The 17,551-nt window shown below is 42.7% G+C and overlaps 1 protein-coding gene across 1 annotated transcript; it reads right to left on the bottom strand.

Moving 5' to 3' along the window:
- Window positions 1-286: 286 nt before the first annotated feature.
- TMEM9B (TMEM9 domain family, member B) lies at window positions 287-17,310 on the bottom strand. The gene is given in 5 exon segments (XM_012000231.1): window positions 287-1,454; window positions 5,800-5,934; window positions 8,753-8,861; window positions 14,617-14,708; window positions 16,724-17,310. Coding segments are annotated over 5 exon segments (597 nt in total). The 5' UTR covers window positions 16,829-17,310; the 3' UTR covers window positions 287-1,298.
- Window positions 17,311-17,551: the final 241 nt, after the last annotated feature.

Raw genomic sequence — 17,551 nt, 5'->3', positions numbered from 1 at the left:
TGAAAGCCGGTCTCTAAAAAATACAAAAAAAAAAAAGCTGGCCGGGCGAGGTGGCGGGCGCCTGTAGTCCCAGCTACTCGGGAGGCTGAGGCAGGAGAATGGCGTAAACCCGGGAGGCGGAGCTTGCAGTGAGCTGAGATCCGGCCACTGCACTCTAGCCCGGGCGACAGAGAGAGACTCCGTCTCAAGAAAAACAACAAAAAACCAAAATGTCTTTATATCTTCAATCTCATTATACAGCAAAAGAGGGAGGAGGCAATAACTAGGAGACATAGATATACTGATGGATGTTTCAAAAATTATTTTTATTGTTACATTCCAAAGAGGATATAGGAAGAAAAAAGCCAATAATGGTTATACCTTTCAGAAGAGGCACCCACAACCCCAGCCCTAGTTCAAAGCTGCACACATTGGAGTTCAAACAACTGCCTCTCAACACGACCAGAAATGCTGACAAATGTGTATATATTATAAATCCAGGGAGGCTCGGGTTTAAAATAAAATTTATTTATTGCAAGTGTCCAAGTCCTTAGGATTTGTCCTTAAAGGTACTAGAAGATGATGAGTAAGACCACACACACCAAGACTATGTCTAGTCTTTACAGTAAACTAGCAAATGGCCAGTTTGTTCTAGGATGCATTGCATCAGACATCACAGTACATGAAGAAAATCTGCTTTTTGTGAAAAGCCACCAGGCATTTCAGATCCAGTTTACCATGAAGTGCAGATACCCAGGTAATACAGTCAGTGCAAAAGTCAAATGGGTAAGTCAGCTCTTTGATGAGGCTGGCTACACTGCAAAATATAAATGAAACTCAAAAATAGAAGGTAAGGTCTATTTACAAAAGTTCGTTTAGTAAAGTGACTTGAAAAAAGTTTTAACCACTTCCCAGGCATCCCTCCCCTCTCCCACCAAAATAAACAAACAAACAAAAACAACAACAAAAACCCTGAAAATTATCTTGAAAATCAAGTTAAAACTATGTGGTGAAAAAGAGAGTGCTTGTTCCAGGTAAAGGACTTCAAGATAATTTACAGGCAGATTTATTTTTATTAGTAAAAGTCACAAATAGGAAAAGATTTATTGGCTGACTTTGAGCTGTGTGCTTTTAAAAATGTCTCTATTATTACATTAACAAGAAAAAGAAAATCAAGCATGTTTTTGCTTCCAGTTTTGAATCTTCCAGCAACAGTTGGTGAAATCAACAGGGTATTAAAACGAAACCCAGCAAAACCCAGTCAATTATTTCCAGTTGTCTGCCTGTTTCTTTCTAGTCACCTTGAATTCAATTCCCAATTAGCTGAGGACAACATGTCGGTCAAAGACAGACTTTCGCTGCTCTTGGACTTGAAGCTTCCAGCGCTGCTGGGCATATTCTACCTTGTTCAGCACGTTGGCTCGACTACGGGAGCGGGCTAGCACATCGTGTGCATTTGCAAAAGGCTGGTGATCCTAAAAGTCCAGGAATGGAGAACATTAGAGATGGCACAGTCAGTGTAAAACACAGACAGAAAATAGTCACCAGCCCACCACAGAGATAGGGGTAGGTGGACTTTTCAAACAACAGAGCATCTATTTGGCTAAGCACTCAACTACCAGATAGAGCATGAACTCAAGTACAGACCTAGGTGGTTCAAGAAACATAAGCGATGAGGGAGTATTTGTGAAACATTCCCATGGATCGCCACTTCCAAAGATATTTCCCTTAAAGAAGTGGAGACCAAGCAAAAGACAGTGGTCATCTATGTTAAAGAGAAGGCTTCCTAGGGAAAAGAAAATCTATTTTCATGTTAACATCTCTCCATGTTATAGATATGGAAAGTAGGGTCTTTCCTTGCTTTATTTGGTACTATATAGCTAATCTGTGGCAGAGGAAAGATCTGTCTTTGAATTTAGTGTCTCCATTAGAATGGTTTCTTGCCAGCTTGGGGCCACATTCACTCTGGGAGGGTGAGCAACAGATTCTTATCTTGGGTTGTTTTTAATCTCTCCCTGTACCCTCAACACACACGCTAAATGGACTAGCTTCCAAAAGCTGCATTTCCCCACTTCCCCAATCTGTAATGAAAAGAGACACAGCTCAAGTGCTACAATCACCCTCTCTATTCAACAAAGATTGAATCTTCCATTGTTAAGCACCCAGTGGCTTCCATGTAAGTTGCCACCTTAGGAAAGAGGCGATTGAAGGGTTGCCCAGTTATCTGTGTAGAAAACCAACCTATCCTGGTCAAAGTAAACCAGTACAGCTGGATGTTTGTAGTCATTACACAGGAAACCATCATGCTAATCTATCTATGAATGAGATATAAATACAGCTGTCTAAATGACAAAAAGCATTCAATAGCAATTTATTGCTTTTATTTGCCTTTTCCTTGATCTCTTTTTCTTGAACCCCATGTTAGCAAAGCTTCTAAATGTTCTAACAGAAGATCCAAGTCACGAGTTGTACCTCTTATACTAAACTTTGCCTCTAGGAGAGAAACATTATTTTGCTGGTGCATGTTTGAAAAAGCTCTATTATATATCCAGGGCAGGAGTCAGCATGTATATGGAAAGCTATATACATAACCACATAACTATATATACAACTATAATTATAGGAGTTAGAACACCTGGTCTTGTTTTTATAGCAAGGCATTTATACAATGTCTACATTTGAGAGACATCAAAGAGGTTTTATAAAGAATCTTTCCTTCTCTTCTTTGCCAAAATTCCTTAAACTTTTCACTTTATTTAGGTAATGGCCTGCACAAACCCTAAAACTCAATTTACTTAAAGAGTGGATTTTTTTTTTTAAGAGATGGGGTCTCACTATATTGCCCAGACTGGTCATGAACTTAATTTTTTTTTTTTTTTAATGGGGTCTAGCCTTGTTGCCCAGGCTGGAATGCAGTGGCTATTCACAGGTGTGATCACAGCTCACTGCAGCCTTGAACTCCTGGCCTTCAGTGATCCTCCTGCCTCAGCCTCCCAAGTAGCTGGGACCTATACCTATTTTTAAACTTTTAACCTTACAAATGAAAATAATAAAGGCAATTCCATGAGGCTTAAAATGTTTTTAAAAATGTAAGAAAAAAAAAAAAAAAGAAGGCAGTCTAAAGTTATAGAATTGTTTGATTTCCCCTTAGGGAAATAAACTGACCCAAGGTCATTTAACAAATTAGCACAAAGACTAAAACTTAGCCTGCCTAACCCTGACTTGGTGTTATATTGTCTCAAAACAGATTTTGCTCAGGTAGATTAAAATGACACTCTAAGAATATGGTGATTCAGTGAATTTGTATAGAAAATATCATCCCCTGAGTCAAGGACCAGAGGAGGAAAATATTATCACCACTGATAATGTTTGTTTTGACATAAGCACTACTGGGAAGAAGGATGTACTTGATCAGCAGAGGACCTCTCAGTTTCCTAGTGCTGTTACCTATTCTTCAAGGTAGGGGAGAAAAATCTTCTTAAGGAACAAGTTCAAAAGACTAAACAAACTAGCTAATCCTTTGGGTCTGCTTTCTACCTATCAGAACGAGACTGAACTAGCTGCTCATGGTCATGGATGCGGGGGGAATGCAAATAGAGATCTACCCTTTTTATGTTTGTTCTTTTTCACACCTGATAAAATTACAATACATACAAAACATGTTTTAGTGTAATGCTTTGGTAATAACAATGATGTGTCATGGATATGTGATACAGTAAATATTGTGACTACTTGCTGTGAGCTTAACTATTTGTACTCACTTTTATTTGCTTTATAATGCTCTACACTGAACAAAAACTGAAGAAATGAAAACTGATAATTTAACAAAAATATTTTTAAAGTATATAAATAGTGCAGAACTCACACCTTGGATAAGCAACAGTTTTAAACATTAAAATTCACTTATTTTTGTAGAGTTGTTACCATTAATTCACAGCTCTGGTCAGAAAACCTCTCTCTGCCTAGAATCAGTTTAAAAGACATCCAAGAATCAGCCAGGCCTCTCAGAGACAATGTTCTCAAATAGTCAATACACAAGCAGAATCAATCACTGGTGGACAAAACAATTACTGAGCATGTGACCCCACCAATTAAATGCCTGCCGTACATGTTTTCATCTCTACATCCATTTCTCTTATGTTTTGTGTTATTATCTGTTTCTGAAATCAGGAGCAGATATTTAATGCTGTAAAGGAAGGATGTAGTTTTCAACGTCTATGCCTATAGATCCACAAGCCGTTCCAGGGTAAAAGGACTTTTGACTGGTTGGCAAGGGCTCACTCTGGGTTTGGCTTTTGACTTGAACCTTAAAACTATTCTGAATTTTACCCATTTTAAGGAACATAGTCCAATATAATAATCCACAAGAAAAAGTAATTTCTAAAAAAAATTATATATAATAATGAAAGAATGGAAAATTCAGAAACAATCTCATACAGGATAATGATAAAACAAAAATATCCGGCCACGTGCGGCAGCTCATGCCTGTAATCCCAGTACTTTGGGAGGCCGAGGTGGGCTGATCACTTGAGGTCAGGAGTTCAAGAGCAGCCTGGCCAAAATGGTGAAACCCCATCTCTACTAAAAATACAAAAAAAATTAGCCAGGCGTGGTGGTGCATGCCTGTAGTCCCAGCTACTTGGGAGGCTGAGGCAGGAGAATCGCTTGAACTTGGGAGGCAGAGGTTGTAGTGAGCCAAAGTCACACCACTGCACTCCAGCATGGGCGATAGAGTGAGACTCCATCTCAAAAAAAAAAAAAAAAAAAAAATTCTCTAGGCTATACTGAACAAGTTTGTGGACTATATCAATTTCTGGACATTTTTGAATAAACGAATATTAAAACAAAAAGGAGACCATAAAGCAGTTTATACAGATTATGCCAACTATATATATTTATACACACACACACACATATACACTATATTATAAACATATATAATGTACACACACGTGTGTGTGTGTGTGTGTGATTTTAAAGACAGGAAGAGAATCTGGAGTGATGGCAGTCATGGTTTTATTTTTCTCTAAAGAGCTCAAATTTTTTTTTTCTTTTTTTTTTTTAAGACAGGTTTCTTGCTGTGTTGCTCAGGTGTGATCACAGTTCTGCAGCCTCAAACTCCTGGGGCCAAGTGACACTTCTGTTTCAGCCTCCTGAATGGCTGGGACCACAGGCATGCACCACCACACCCGGCTAATGTTTTTATTTTTTGTAGAGACGGGGTCTCACCATGTTGCCCAGAGTGGTCTTGAACTCCTGGGCTCAAGTGATCCTCCCACCTTGGCCTCCCAAAGTGCCGGGATCACAGGTGTATGCCCCCACGCCTGGCCCACAGATTTTTTTTTTAAGCAGTAGAAAAAAAGGAAATATAAAACATCAGCAGGTTATCAAGTTGTACTTCATTAAGGAAAGAACATCATGATCTTCACACTTCCCTTGACGAAAACTCCTCTGCCTTCTGAAATATTTGGTGATATTGACAGGAAAGGAGTTTTAGGCAGGAGGGCTTGGAGAGAAAACCATCTCTGATACTTTTCTCAATGTAAACAGGGAATGGCAATAAAATTGTGCCTTTGGTACTGGAAGCAAAGCCCTGTATAGCACGCTCACCAAAGATCATCAGTTTAAATCACATTTATGGCTTCGTCAAGTAATTTCTTCATAACGAGATATATACTGAAATCGGAGCTGTTTTTAGCTTCTCTAGTTGAGGATCTGCTTCAGCACATGAACATCTATATGTGACTATTTTTCACTTGCACTTCACATCAAACGATGACAGGGACTAGCCATGAGCACTAGGGCAGGCTGGGAACTTACCCCAATATCATCATCACTCTGTATCAACTGTGAGTGTCCAAAGAGGCGCCTCTTCAGTATGGGCTCAACCAGAGTAAGATATACCATGTACAGAAGTAGAAGGCCCAAAATGGAGAGATAAATTATAATGGTAACCTAAAGGAAATTGAAAATTAAGTTACATCTTTGTTCAAGCCCATAAATCAGAACTTTGTATGATAATAGTAAAACTGACCGACATATCTGCTAAGCCTATAGGATTTCTATACAAACCAGATAGCAATATAAGAAATAAACTCAACTCTTCACCAAAGTATTATTTAAGAAAAAAGAGAAAAGATCTTTGGGATCTTTTTGCAAGTCTTCAAGACTCCAACTTCACCTACTGCTAATCACTTGTCTCCACTGCGAGCACAGCAGTTTGTCTTTTCTCCCAGCTGAACATCATGTCCTAGATTCAGCTACTCTTTAGCTCAATTTAGATATACAAAAGGATTTTCCAGGCCGGTGATGTTTCCTTGTGACCTTAATTCATGTACTGAGAAAAAGCACAGTGTGACACACCCACTAGAAGGACTACAATAAAATAGACAATACCAAGTGTTGGCAAGGATATGGAGAAACAGCCCTCATACACTGTGGTGGGAATGTAAAACGGTACAACCACTTTGGGAAACAATCTGGGAGTCTCTTAAAAAGTTAAACATAATTTTACCATTCTAAGGAATTAACCCAAGAGAATGAAAAACATTTATACTCATACAAAGACATGTGCAGATATTCATGACAGTATTATAATAGTAAAAACCCAGACATAATCCAAATGTCCATCAACTGATAAATGCGAATTCATATAGTGAAATACTATTCAGCAATAAAAAGAAACGAAGTACTGATACATGCTACAACTTGCATAAACATCAAAAACATTGTGCTAAATGAAAGAAGCCAGTCACAGAAGACCATACATGGTATGATTCCATACACATGAAATATCCATGTATGTAGAGACAGAAAGTAAAGTAGTGATGGACTGGGGCTGGAAGTGGGGATTAACTGTAAATGGGCATGAGGGATCTTTTGGGGGTAGTGGGAATGTTCTGAAACTGGATTTTATTTATTTATTTTTTTGAGACAGAGTCTCACTGGAGTGCAGTGGTGCGATCTCAGCTCACTGCAACCTCTGCCCCCAGGATCAAGTGATTCTCATGCCTTAGCCTCTCAAGTAGCTGGGACTATGGGTGTGCGCCACCACACCCAGCTGATTTTTATATTTTTAGTAGAGATGGGGTTCACCATGTTGGCCAGACTGGTCTCGAACTCCTGACCTCAAGTGATCCCCCTGCCTCGGGCTTCCAAAGTGCTGCAATTATAGGTGTGAGCCACCATGCCTGGCCTGATTTTAAAATGTTTTATATCTACTAATATTTATAGAATTGTATACTTATAGTGAGTGACTGTTAGGGTACATAAGTTGCATTTTTTTACAAATCTGTTAAACAACAGTACAGTGAGGATTTCTCTAAAGTTCAGCACCTGCTGGAGCAAGAGCTCTTCCACAGGGTCAATCACTGCAGAAATCTCTGTGACTATTATAACTAACCACCCCAGATTCCCCACAGGGCCTTTTTGGGGGAAAAGGAATGGGAAGTGCCATGTAAAAAAAATTTGGGCCAGGCGTGGTGGCTCACACCTGTAATCCCAGCACTTTGGGAGGCCAAGGTGGGTGGAAGACAAGGTCAGGAGTTCGAGACCAGCCTGACCAACAAGGTGAAATCCTGTCGCTACTAAAAATACAAAAATTAGCCGGGCGTGGTGGTGCATGCCTGTAATCCCAGCTACTCAGGAGGCTGAGGCAGGAGAATTGGTTGGACCCAGGAGGCGGAGGTTGCAGTGAGCTGAGATCATGCCACTGCACTCAAGCCTGGGCAACAGAGCGAGACTCCATCTCAAAAAAAAAAAAAAAAATGTGGAAGAAAAACCATTAGCCACTATAATAAAGTAACTGAAATCATTAGAGATACAGCGATGAGAGTTATCTACATCCCATTTACTACAGCAACAATCCACAACCTTTTTGGCACCAGGGACCAGTTTCATGGAAGACAATTTTTCCATGGACCGGGGTGGTGGGGGATAGTCTGGGGGTGATTCCAGCACATTACATTTACTGTGCACTTTATTTCTATTATTATTACATTATAATATATAATGAAATAATTATACAGTTCACCATAATATAGAATCAGTGGGAGCCCTGAGCTTGTTTTCCTGCAACTAGACGGTCCCATCTGGGGGTGATGGGAGACACTGACAGATCATCAGGCATTAGATTCTCATTCTTATAAAGAACACGCAGTCTAGATCCCTCACATGTGCTGTTCACAATAGAGTTCATGCTCCTATGAGAATCTAATGCTGCTGATCTGACAGGAGGTGGAGCTCAGGCGGTAATGTGAGTGATGGGGAGTGGCTGTAAAGAAGATGAAGCTTCGCTCACTTGCCCACTGCTCACCTCCTGCTGAGTGGCCCAGTTCCTAACAGACCGCAGACTGGGCTGTGGCCTGGGGGCTGGGGACCCCTGTCCTACAGGAAATGAAGAGGGGAAATCTTAAAATCCAGAAGTAATAGTTCTAGAATAATTACTATATTTAATTTTTTCAAAGGGCTGGAAATGCAAGGAGAGGAGGGTTTATAAATGCTGCTCTCTCGGCCTCTGGCACACATGGCCTACACAGAAGCTGGGATCTCTTTCTGGAATATGCTAATGACACATAGGGCATTTTTGTGCCATTTCACATATCTAACATATCCTAACTAATCCACAAACCATCTCAGTGAGGCAGGCAGAACAGGCCCATTATTCCTTTTGGGGTGGGGGTCCAAATTTTCCTGTCTTGTCTAGAAACCATGCAGAAACAGAAAAGAGGTAGATAGACAGACAGACAGGTATATATAGAGATATATATTTTACCTTGATTGTGACAGAGCTTCTTTCTTCATATTTGCATTCACAGCGTAGACAGTATGCTTCTACATCAGGCCCCCGCACAGGCATAGGCTCCACAACATGAAGGCAATCACTGAGAAAACAAAGATAAAATGCCGCTTAAGCCCAGCTAGCTCTTCTGTTCACTCTGACCAAAACTTTCCTGAAATCCAGAATAATCACTAAACTTACCCAATGAAAGAGCATAAAAAACAAATAATAAGATAAAGTAAAATAATTTCTGCTCTCAATATTAGCATTTTGGTAAGTTCTAATCATTTAAGAAGCCACAAAGACACATATATAGTAGTGTCTATTTTCAAAGTTGCTACTGTTAACAGTTACAAAAATGCACCCAAAAAATCCCAAATGGGATGAAAAACTACTTAACAAATCAAGTCATCTTTAGACTTGTTTAGTTACTAAGCAAAACTACTTTAAATGGTTTAAAGTGATATGGGGCACTGTTCAAATAATAAGATTATCTCTTTTGTGAATTAACATCATTCTTTTTTGTTGTTTTTTAAGAGACAAGGTCTTGCTCTGTCATTTGGGCTGTAGTGGAATGGCGCCATCATAGCTCACTGCAGCCCCAGACTCCTGGGCTCAAGTGATCATCCTGCCTCAACCTCCAGAGCAGCTATAATTACAGGAGCATGCCACCATGCCTGGCTAATTTTTAAATTTGTTGTAGAGATCAGGTCTTGGTTTGTTGCCCTAACTTGTCTTGAATACCTGGCCTCAAGTGATCCTCCTATCTTGGCCTCCTAAAGTGCTGGGATTACAGGTGTGAGCCACCGTTCCCAGTCAACATCATTCTTAACTGCCAGTGTGGTATATGAATGACTAATCACATTTAACAGAGTGGTAAATTCTGAAACTCTCAAAATTGAACCCTCAAAGCCACACACAGGAGGAAACAATCACTTTTCTTAATGAGCAAATCTGAAAAAGCAAGGAGAAATAGAGTTAGAATAACAAAAATATTTGAAAACAAAAACTGGTTATTCCAAAGAACTAAATAAAAACTGACAAAAGGATGAATGTTTTTGTTGAATGTTACTTATTTCCCCGACACCATTTTCAAGGCTAATTATTTATGGTTTATGTAAACACAGTGCTATCAGATTTTTCCTAGAAATCTGTCAATTCTAAGCAACAACTAAATTATTATTCTCCTCAACTATTAAAAGTCTATGACTCTGATCACCTTCAGCAAAATAGGGAGAGCTTTCCTGTCCTCCTGCCAGCTGTTGGACAATTTTCTTTCCTTTTGGCATCTCTTCGTTAGGCATGCCTGGCTGCCTCAAGCACTCTACTACACCATCCTCTTACCTTACCCATTCTCTTGGGGACGCCCAGTACTCTAGGGTGATTCCTTCTCTTTCCCTACCAAAATGTACTTTTTGGAAACAAAGTTACAGCTTGGTGGGAGGAATAAGTTCTAGTGTTCTGTATCACTGTAGGATGACTATAGTTAACAATAATATATATTATAGTTTCAAATAGCTAGAAGGAGGATGTTGAATATTTTCAACACAAAGAAATGATAAATGTCTGAGATGCTAAATATTCTGATCAAATCACTATATCTTATATGAATTGAAACATCACTATGTATCCCATAAATATGTACAGTTATTCTGTCAATTAAAAATTAACTTCAGCCAGGTGCAGTGGCTCATGCCTGTAATCCCAGCACTTTGGGAGGCTAAGGCGGGAAGATCACCTGAGGTCAGGAGTTCGAGACCAGCCTGACCAACATGGAGAATCCCTGTCTCTACTAAAAATACAAAAAAATTAGCCAGGCATGGTGGTGCATGCCTGTAATCCCAGCTACTCAGGAGGCTGAGACTTGAGAATCGCTTGAACCTGGGAGGTGGAGGTTACGGTCAGCCAAGATCGTGCCATTGCACTCCAGCATGGGCAATAAGAGTGAAACTCCATCTCAAAAAAAAAAAAAAGTCGGGTGTGGTGGCTCATGCCTATAATCTCAGCCGTACTTTGGGAGGCCGAGGCGGGTGGATCATGAGGTCAGGAGTTCAAGACCTGCCTGACCAACAGGGTGAAACCCCATCTCTACTAAAAATAAAAAAAATTAGCCAGGTGTGGTGGTGCATGCCAATAATCCCAGCTACTCAGGAGGCTGAGGCAGGAGGATCGCTTGAACCCGGGAGGCAGAGGTTGCAGTGAGTGGAGATCGTGCCATTGTACTCTAGTATGGGCGACAGAGACTCTATCTCAAAAAAACACAAAAAAGAAATTAATTTCTAGAAATTCATCTTTTCATGTTGTGTTCCCTCTGAACTGTGGCATTAGAAAAATAACCAAAAATGGTATATGATAGAAGTTGTTAGGTTGTTTTTTTTTGTTTTTGTTTTTTGTTTTTTTGAGACAGAGTTTCACTCTTGTTGCCCAGGCTGGAGTGCAATGGTACAATCTAGGCTCATTGCAACCTCCGCCTCCCAGGTTCAAGTGATTCTCCTGGCTCAGCCTCCCAAGTAGCTGGGATTACAGGCATGTGTACCACACCCGACTAATTTTGTATTTTTAGTAGAGATGGGGTTTCTCCATGTTAGTCAGGCTGGTCTCAAACTCCCAACCTCAGGTGATCCGCCTGCCTCAGCCTCCCAAAGTGCTGGCATTACAGGCATAAGCTACCGTGCCCAGCCCAAGTTATTCTTAACAGGTAATTAGGTAGTAATGAAAAATTAAATTTTCACTGATGGTATTTCAAATACGGGTAAGGCCCCACAACTTTCACCATGACAGTGTGTGATATCTATTCCAAATATACAGAAGACCAGGCATGTACCCAATTGGATGCAGGCACAACATGGGCAGAGGGAACTATATCCCATAAGAGGGGTTATCTATCTGAGGATCAGAGAGCTCATCTAGCATCACACTTAGAGAAGGTCACAGAGTAAAATCGTATTTGAAAAAGGATCAGGCCACGCATGGTGGCTCATCCCTATAATCCCAGAGTTTTAGGAGGCCATGATGTGAGGATCACTTGAGGCCAACTTGAGACCAGCCTGGGCAACACAGTGAGACCCAGTCTCGACAAAAATAAAAATTAGCCAGGTTGATGGTATACACCTGTAGTCCCAGCTACACAGGAAGCTGAGGCTGGAGGGTAACTGGAGCCTAAGAGATCAAGGCTGCAATAAGCTATGATCGTGCCACTGCACTCTAGCAATAAAAAAAAAGAGAAAGGATCAGAATCCAGGACTCCTGCTTCCTATGTCAGTTCTTTATCTCTGAACCTCGGGAAAATGAAACTTATCTCCTATTTAGTTTCCTACTTCAACTTCAGAAGAGTTGGCAACAATACCTAAGAATGACTTGAGAATTTTAAGTGCTAAGTATTGAGTATTTCTTCTGAAGGACACATACATTTTAATAACAAAAAGATATTGAGTGCTGTGCAAAAGTTGTGCCCAGCTGGAGAGGAAGCAGGAAGGTTGATTTTGGCTGACCAGTCGTTACAAACACAGCTAGACCTAGTCAGAGCTTAATCACTTAAGAAACTAGGCAACACCTCCCCCTAGTGCCAAAAAGAACACATCATTAGCTTTAAATCACCCCAAACACACACCAGAGCACTCCAACTACTCTTAAGTTTTACGTCAGCCAGCATAAGTCAACGAAGACTTAAAGATAAAAATCGGACAAAATGAAAGGCCTAGAAAACAAAAGGTAAACTATATCGAGGCCCTCACAGATACCGGAGGCCTCATAAAGCCATAAATCTGGTGAATCATAACTTGCCTGTCCTTGTAAAGTCAGTTAAAAATTTTCAGTGCCAGTTGGGAACCTATCCCCAGAAAAATGCTAAGCTGCAGGAAAGAAACAAGGGAGAGAGGGAAGAGAAACCCCAAGAAAGCCTTATTCTCAATTGTTTATTTTCTTTGTTTCTTTCTTTCTTTTTTTTTTGATACACAGTCATGCTCTGTCACCCAGGTTAGAGGACAGTGGCACAATCTCAGCTAACTGCAACCTCTGCCTCTGTGGCTCCAGCGATTCTCTGCCTCAGCCTTCCGAGTAGCTGGAATTACAGGTGTGTGCCACCATGCCCAGCTAATTTTTATATTTTTAGTAGAGTCGGGGTTTCGCCATGTTGGCCAGGCTGTTCTCGAACTCCTGGCCTCAAGTGATCCACCTGCCTTGGCCTCCCGAAGTGCTGGGATTACAGGTGTGAGCCACCATGTCCTGCCTCAACTGTTTCCAAAGATATTTTTACTAATAACCAGGGATGAATGACATATGGTCCTGTCTGAGTCTGAAATAACAAGAAGTTAGTGAAAAAATTAGTGCCAGACACTTGAATAGTGAGTTCATTTGCTAAGCAAAAGACAGGCATCGCATTTCTTAACTGATAATAAACTGTAAGCACTGAATAAATTCAGAAAATTATAGAAGCAACATAAAGATTTATTTGAACATTCTTTTTTTTGGAGCCGGAGTCTCGCTCTGTCACCAAGGCTGGAGTGCAGTGGCGCTATCTCAGCTCACTGCAACCTCCGCCTCCTGGGTTCAAGCAATTCTCCTGCCTCGGCCTCCCGAGTGGCTGGGATTACAGGTGCCCGCCACCACGCCCGGCTAATTTTTTTTGTATTTTTTGTAGAGACAGGGTTTCACCCTGTTGGCCAGGCTGGTCTTGAACTCCTGACCTCAGGTGATCTGCCTGCCTCAGCCTCCCAAAGTGCTGGGATTACAGGCGTGAGCCACCGTGCCTGGCCTGAACATTCTTGTATCATATAAAGTAACTTCCTGATATAAAACCTGTAAGTATATGGCCAAATCGCTTGGTTAATATGACACCACTTACAGTGGAACATAGAGGTTCACAAGAAGTTCTCAAGAACACACTTAACAAATATGAGACTGAACCTAAATGCATATCAGGGAAGAACAGACAGTGGCATCAGAGGAACGAACCATACTCAAAGGCTGCCTTTTCTTTTTTAAAGTCAGGTTGGAATACTGTTAACTGAATGAATTTAATCTTGCTTTCTAACTCTTTGATGGCTATTTAGCTATGAAATCAGGTACATGTGAAAGCTCCTACCATTTGGAACTATTTTTCTTAAATTCCTATCCCATCCATCTTCTACCGTGGTTACAAACCATAAAACATCACAATTCCATGGGAAGGAACACATTCATCCTGCTGTAACACAACTGCATCCCAACTGTTTCGCGGCACACATAGAAAAAGCTATTTATCAGGTCTGCTGGGATAAGCAGAGAAGGCTGCTGGTGGCTAGTCAGTCAAGATCCCCCAGTTATCACAGGCCTGCCTGACTGCCCAAGGGCTGAACAGGTCAGTATCTTGGCACACCTGTAACTTCTTCATTTACACCAAATGGGAAACTCGGACTACATAGCTCATTTCCACTTCTTCTTGAGCCTTTTGATACTTTTAAACATAGCTTCTCATACTTGGCAATACATCATCAAAACCTACAAGTTGTAAAAATTATAACCCAGATAAAGGAGGCTTGCTAACCTTCCACTGAAAAGCAAGAGGGAGAAAGGTCCCTCACCAAAACTTAAGGGAGTACAGGAAGAGAACTATGGGTAGTTTAGGTGCCACAAACCCATTCATATGCCCCCATGAAACTCTGCCTACCTGGGTCTTAGTGTTTTGGCTTGTATACCTTTAGGCCTGCATCATGCACTTAGTGCCTTACTCTTACTTTTTCAAATGGAAATAGAATTTCATATTTTTGCTTCAAATGAAACACTTAAAAAGAATACTATGCATTTGATGAGCATTCTGGGATAACACTGACAATCACAGAAAGAAATGTGACATGTAATTCAGTAATCCAGATACTTACCAATCTTTCTGAGATATGTTCTTATTATAAATATGCCCAGAATTTTCTTTATAGGGAGGGCAGATACATTTACATCTGACATCCTCGAAATTCTGTAACCAAAATGGAAACAGTATAGTGTGTTGACAGTTCATCATCAATATTTTTTAAAACTGTACCATATACATTTTGCAAGCATCCTCTACCATGTATTCTAAAATCATTCATTTAAAACTTTAACTTTGACAGATACAAGTTTCTTAAAGCCACAGTCCTTTATGGTAATGCTAATGAATCATTATATACTACATGTGGTTATTTGAAATAATACCTAAAACATGATCTAAGACTTATTAACCATATTTATGGGTCACATGACAATCAAATTATGCTAATGTTATTACCATCTACCTGCCACTAGAAAGACACAGATAGTTGTGCCTATAAATAAGAATGTTCATTACTAAAGGATGGGAAAGAAACTAAAAATTATTCACAAAAAAGGTCACAATTCTTCTGCCTATCATCCTTTCACCCTTTGGTAGAGGGCACTGACATGGATAAAAGGGGTTGGGCCAGAGTCCCATAGAAGGGATGAAATGTTAGAGGCACCTAGGTACAACTAGAAAGGAAGTACACACAGGAAGCAGCCTGACTCTGAGATCAGTTTAGTATACTCTTCCCAGGAAACTTTGCTTCTAATTCCTGGTTGACAGGGAGAACAACTACCAACAAAACAAGTTTCAAGAGGTGGAGGAACAGGTGACTAAGTATCTGGATACAGAAAAGAGATACTTCCTCAGCAAAGGGGAATCTATTTGAGAAGAAAGTGGCTCGTCAGTCCCCAGAGGACCTTGCCCACTCCTCCTACATACAGTGATATGTCTGGCAAAGTTATTGACAATTCACAAACGTATTCAGCAACCACTTAGTGAGCATTTGCTCTGTGTTAGATCTTGTGCTCAATGAGGTGGATTCAGATAAGCATAAGACATGGTTTCTGCCCATAATCAGGACACACCCTAGTAAAGGAGACTGAAAAATAAATACATGATCACAATACATAAAGTTATGAGGCAAGATATGCAGAGGGTGCCAGCAATGTTTTGAAAGTCAGGAGACGTGCTGCTGTCCCTGCTTCTGGTAGGAGGTAGAGATGGTTTCAAAAAGAATCTCTGAATCTAAAACATTTGCCTGGCTGTAACCTTTCCCCACTCCTACATTTAAAGATATTATAAATTAAAGCTCCTATTTTTAAAAATGCAATGTCATTCTGTTTTCCCATCATACTAATGTGAATCCCTTCTGTTTCCCCCCAATGATGAGCTAGCTCATCAAAGAGGAAGCACAGGTATGCATGGAGCTAGGGCAGGCCTGGAGAGCTGGGGCACCAGAGAACGGCATGAGGGAACTAGAAGGTCAAGAAATCGAACCAGGGAGGCCACAACCTCACCTCTGTTGCAGTTTGGTTCTTCCATTACCCACTAAATTATCAGGAAGAGAGAAAGCAAGAAAGGGACCAAGGGACTCGTGGAGGGAGTTAGGTGAGAATATGAAGCAGGTGAGAGATGCTCCGTAGGTCCTATGGGGAGGGAAGTAGGCCAGGAGGGGCAAGTTCCCACCACAGTAAGGGAAGTGTTCAGGGTGAGCTGAACTGAGCCGGCCCTTGACAGGGAAGCCTTCGGTCAGATGCGGGCTTCCTATCATTCTGGGTTGGGGCATGCGGGGCCTGTGAGGCTGGCCCGGAGGCCGCAGGTGGACTGTCAAGGGCTTAGGGTGGAAAGTTAAAGGCTCTCGGAGGTGAAAAGGTTGTCAAGTGTAAGGTGCGTGCAGACGGGGCTGGGAAGGGAAATGTCAGGGCGGTGGGGGCTGCTGTCCGGGCTGTGGGCACTGTCGGGGCTGGGGACGGCCGTGGGGCGCTGACTACCTGGCTGTCGGGGTTGAGGGCGGGAGTGCCGCCGGGCAGTCGGGAGGGGCGCGGCTGGTGGCAACGGGGGTTTGCCGGAGCTGTGAGGCTAGGGGTATGGCTGTCAGGAATGGGCCGAGCAGCAGGTTGGCAGACCCAGTTTCCGCAAGGCCGGTGGCAGGGGAGGAGCTTCCGTCAGGAGCGAGGCTGGGCGGGACTCACCTTGGCGGCGTCTGACAGCTGCGCCAGCAGCAGCACGGACAGCGCCAGGCACTACAGGCTGAGCAAAGAGTCAAGTCGAGGAAGGCCTCCCCACAGGGTCGCCATCGCTGGGGGCCCAGCGGTCCCACAGCCCGGAGCCCCCGCGACCGGCTCCCGGTTCGGGATCGGGCTCAGGCTCAGGCTCGGGACCCGGCTGGGGATCCTCCGCCCTCACTTCCGTCTGGACGCGAAGGCGTCACCGCGCGCGCCGGGTCAAATGCAAAAAGCAGCCGCCCCGGAAACGGTTCCCAGTGCGAAGGGCCGGGAGGCTGGGATATTGTGGTGCCCGCCCTGGCCTCCCCCAGGCCCCAGGGAAGGGGGCCTCTGGGGTGGCAACCTGGGCCCAGTAGGGCTTTGCAGCTCTTTGATATCTTCCCCGGGCGCAGAAGCTGCCGGGCTTATGGGGTCGCCATTGCGCTGGAAAGTCCTCCCGCCCACGGAGACCCCAGCAAACTCCAAGTGTCACACAGGGCCCTTCGGCGGCCCGTGCGGGCCGGAGCTGTTCGCGCAAAGGCAGGGCGGGTGCTGAGCGTGGAAACGGGGCTGGAACTGGCCAAGCCATGCTTTTCCGGGGTGCTCTCTCCCAGTCAAAAGGTTGGGGGTGGTCTCTGCACTTTAGGTACTAACCTGCCGCCCACACGCTTCCTGGCCACAGCACCCCGTCGGCTTTCTAAGTCTGTGAGCGGCCCTCGTGGGCGTGGCCTCCCTGTGCAGCCGCCGGTGTGCCTCCCGTTGGTCCAGCCTGCAGCTAGGAAGTGGGTCACAGCGGCGGGGCTGGGCTGGGCCGGG

The sequence above is a fragment of the Mandrillus leucophaeus genome, unplaced genomic scaffold (assembly GCF_000951045.1).
Source record: "Mandrillus leucophaeus isolate KB7577 unplaced genomic scaffold, Mleu.le_1.0 Scaffold622, whole genome shotgun sequence".
NCBI lineage: Eukaryota > Metazoa > Chordata > Mammalia > Primates > Cercopithecidae > Mandrillus > Mandrillus leucophaeus.
The sequence above is the reverse complement of the archived record's forward strand: the minus strand, read 5'-3'. Positions and strand labels throughout refer to the sequence as shown.